The 4,154-nt window shown below is 48.6% G+C and overlaps 1 protein-coding gene across 1 annotated transcript; it reads right to left on the reverse strand.

Moving 5' to 3' along the window:
• Positions 1-1,680: 1,680 nt before the first annotated feature.
• LOC149914600 (olfactory receptor 14C36-like) lies at positions 1,681-2,640 on the reverse strand. The gene has a single exon (XM_090126688.1). The coding sequence runs from the start codon at positions 2,638-2,640 to the stop codon at positions 1,681-1,683; it is 960 nt and encodes a 319-aa protein (XP_089982814.1).
• Positions 2,641-4,154: the final 1,514 nt, after the last annotated feature.

The following is a 4,154-nucleotide window of genomic DNA, read 5'->3' on the forward strand; positions in this document are numbered from 1 at the left end:
TTCTCATTTAGATCCTTGTAATATTGAGCTAAAGAAAGCATTGTAGATCCTAGGACTAAGGCTGTGTTATAGTAAAACACATCTTTTTACAGCACACACAAAGAAATTGTTTATTAGATTGATTCTTTGCTTACAAGTGGCACCTGGTAGATAAGTGTGTTTCTGTAACTTAGCAACCTTCTCTTCAGTACCCAGAGAGCTGTTATTGGAATGGTCTGGAGTTCAGCAAAGGAATCATTACCAGAGCTGCAGTGACACAACAGACTGGGTCTGACAACAAGAACAGAAATAACAACTTGTACACAGGGGTAACTTGGGAAGTTATTATTAAATATTAGGGAAAAAAAGTCAGGACATGAGACAATAAAGATTAAATAGAAACATGGCATATCACTTGGATTAGAGTAAATAGGAAAGGAAGAAGAGGATGTGAAATCCTAACTAACAGTGAGCAGATGTATGTGTTGGAAATAATTTATATTATATAGAATAACAGAAACATGTGTTGTGGGTTAGGTGCAGTTTCAAATAATATATTAACGTGAAAGGGACGCAGAATTCAATAGCTGATCCCAAGTGTGCAGAAAAAAAACAAACAAACAACAACAACAAAAAACCCTGCATTGATATGTAGCCATTAACACAGTTTGTTGTCTTTGGGTTTTAAGCAAAGAAAGAATAAAACGCTTTGTGCCTCAACCCAGGAATTGCTGAGATGTGTTCTCTCCCCTGTCCTGTAGAGGGGCAGTGACAGAGCAGCACAGGGGGCACCTGGGAGCCAGGCAAGGTGAGCACAGCGCAGCTGGGCGCTGAGTTCCAGGCTGATTTTGGGGTCCCAGCCCCGCAGCATGAGGCTCCGTGTGCCTTCCCCTCTGCAGGACAGCCCGGCCCCACCGCCCCACAGGCAGCCCCTGGCAGCTCAGTGCAGGCACTGTGTGGGGCAGCATGCGTGCAGTGGTACAGAGATGGGCCCCCAGCACAGCCCCTGACACCACATGTCCTCCTTCTCACAGCACCTACTTCCTCCCCTTTAGTTCATCTTCCTCTTCATCATGGTGCACCCTGGCTCACCTTTTAGCTCTTTCCCCCCAATTTGACAAACTTCCATTGCTTGTTTCGCCACAATCAACAACTTTCTATCTTGGTCCGGTGTAAGTGCAAACAGTTATATCAAACCCAAGAACAAGTCCTTGCACCTGGTGGAGGCAAAAAAGTGATTTCAGAGCTTCTGTGAAACAGGATCATTGATAAAAACAGGGCTGTTCACACACCAGTCAAAGCTAAACACAGAAGTTTTACGACGAGCACACACTGATTCCTTCTGCTAAAGTAATATATTGTTCAACCGGCTAATACATTGATCCCATTTGCTAATCAAGCCTATATCAGCTCCACGGTGCCCGCTGGCATCTCATTTGCCTGCAGACACAGAGGTGGAACATGGAGGCTGTGAGAAAGTCAGCACTGAGCCAGAGTTCCTATGGGCTCCAGGAGAAAGAGAGCACGGTGATGCCTCAGTACAAGTAGAAGGAAGCCAAACATATGTGTAGGACCATGATAACCACTAATGATAATTACACACACACACATAAATATGAACAGCAAAGAAAAATGAAGTGATAAACATAAATAAATATTATAATCAGTAAGGAACATAAGTTTGTTATTGCACAGACTGAGTCACTTGTTGAGACAGATGTGAAGTTTATCCCTGCTGAAATGTGACCAGGGCATCATTTTCCTCACTGTGTTCTTGAGCTCCTGGTTCCTCATGCTGTAGATGAGGGGGTTCACTGCTGGAGGCAACACCGAGTACAGAAATGACACCACCAGGTCCAGGGATGGGGAGGAGATGGAGGGGAGCTTCAGGTAGGCAACCATGGCAGTGCTGACAAAGAGGGAGACCACGGCCAGGTGAGGGAGGCACGTGGAGAAGGCTTTGTGCTGTCCCTGCTCAGAGGGCATCCTCAGCACAGCCCTGAAGATCTGCACATAGGACACAACAATGAATACAAAGCACCCAAAAAACACAAGGATACCAACCACAATAAGCCCAACTTCCCTGAGGTAGGCATCTGAGCAGGAGAGCTTGAGGATCTGGGGAATTTCACAGAAGAACTGATCCACAGCATTGCCTTGGCAGAGAGGCAGGGAAAATGTGCTGGCAGTGTGCAGCAGAGCATGGAGAACCGCAGTGCCCCAGGCAGCTGCTGCCATGGTGGCACAAGCTCTGCTGTCCATCAAGGTCCCGTAGTGCAGGGGCTTGCAGATGGCAACGTAGCGGTCATAGGACATGATGGTGAGAATGCAATACTCTGCCGATATCAGAAAGACAAACAGGAATGTCTGGGCAACACATCCAGCATAGGAGATATGCCTGGTGTCCCAGAGGGCATTGGCCATGGCTTTGGGGAGAGTGGTGGAGATGCAGCCCAGGTCGAGGAGGGCGAGGTTGAGGAGGAAGAAGTACATGGGGGTGTGCAGGCGGTGGTGGCAGGCTACGGCTGTGCTGATGAGGCCGTTGCCCAGGAGGGCAGCCAGGTAGATGCCCAGCAAGAGCCAGAAGTGCAGGAGCTGCAGCTGCCGCGTGTCTGCCAACGCCAGCAGGAGGAACTCGCTGATGGAGCTGCTGTTGGGCATCTGCAGTTCCCGGGCATGGAGTCCTGTGCAGAGTGCAGAAAATAATGACAGAAGTCAAGATAACTTGCAGACACTCTCCTCCTGCTATACTATAGAAATGTTTCTTTCTCTTTGAAAAATGTTCATTTAACTCCATAACTTCAATTTCCTTGCATGAGCTTTAGTGTACCTTAAGAAGTAGAAGCTGAAAGAGCTCTTACTTTCCTCTCATTTCCTAATCATATCTCAGCTTCCTAGATAATTTCCTCTTACAATCAATTTCCATCCCTCATATCTTTATGCTGTCTGCACTCACAGTGCCCATCCCTACCTCTTTTCCGCACTTAAATTTCTGTTAGAGAAAGCTGTTTGTTTTCAGGATATGAGCATTATTCATGTCAGCAGAAAACGATAGCAATTTCAGCTGAAAGCACTTTAGGAGAATGTTCATATAAGGGCAAATTGTGAATGGTACAATTCAGGATTCTCAGAGATGTGTTCATATTTCACATCTCCTTTCAGAATTCCGCCTCCAACTCATTCTCCTTCCCTAAGAACAGGTGTTGGAAAATCCCTGCCTTGTCTCTCCTCCTGCAAAGCACCCTTGGAAAAAAACACCCAGTGGTGAGTGTAGCTGTTATCCCCATGCCCCAGGCAGCAGCTGTGGCAGCAGAAGACCTCTGCCCTGCCCTGCCGTGGGACTCCTTCCCCCCACACATTTCCCCGCAGCGCCCTGGGCAGCTCCCCGGGCAGGCTGAGTGCTGAGTGCTGAGTGCTGAGTGCTGAGTGCTGAGTGCTGAGTGCTGAGCCTGGCAGGCGGCAGAGTCAAAGCCTGCAGTGAGACTTACCTTGTCAAAGGCTGTGAGCAGTGCTCCTGCAGTGAGCTCAACACCTGCTCAAACCATACACATCCTATAAGCTCTCTGCCCTTTCTCTCCTCTCCTCCTGTCACCTGCAGGCTGTGCTGTGCAGAAGAGCTGCTCCTGGGCACAGCTGTCTCTCTGCAGCGCTGCCCACTTGTAGGAGCTCCCTGAGTCCCAGGAGCCCAGCCCAGCCCAGCCCAGCAGAGGATGTCATTTTCTCTTCCTCACTGCTCTCCCTGGAGATGACTTGGGGGCTGCAGGGCTGGCAGCTCCTGATAGACAACAGGGTCATCTCTGCAAAACGTACTTTGAAGTCAGATGAATTAACCACCAGTAGCCAAGCTGATTTCAGAAGCATTGTTTGTCCTAACAGATTGTGTGTGCCGAGCAAAGCTGCCAATGCCCCATCTGGTGTCATGGTTTTATGATTCTTGTTATCAGTATTCCACATCATAACATCATGTAAAGCACCGGGAATTAAAGAGTTAATACTCCCGTTCTGTGGACGGACAACTTTCTGGATACCTGGTTCTCAGAAGAGAAGAAGAACCGCATATCCCAGGGGACTCTGAGTTCAGAGGGGAAGATAAGCCGTGGGAGGAAGACATGGGATCTCTCACTTGCTCGCTGCCTGGCAGTGTGTGGCTGCGCGCCCCAGCCGTGCGCCTTCAG

The sequence above is a fragment of the Phasianus colchicus genome, chromosome 29 (assembly GCF_987193195.1).
Source record: "Phasianus colchicus chromosome 29, bPhaCol1.hap1.1, whole genome shotgun sequence".
In the NCBI taxonomy this organism is placed as follows: domain Eukaryota; kingdom Metazoa; phylum Chordata; class Aves; order Galliformes; family Phasianidae; genus Phasianus; species Phasianus colchicus.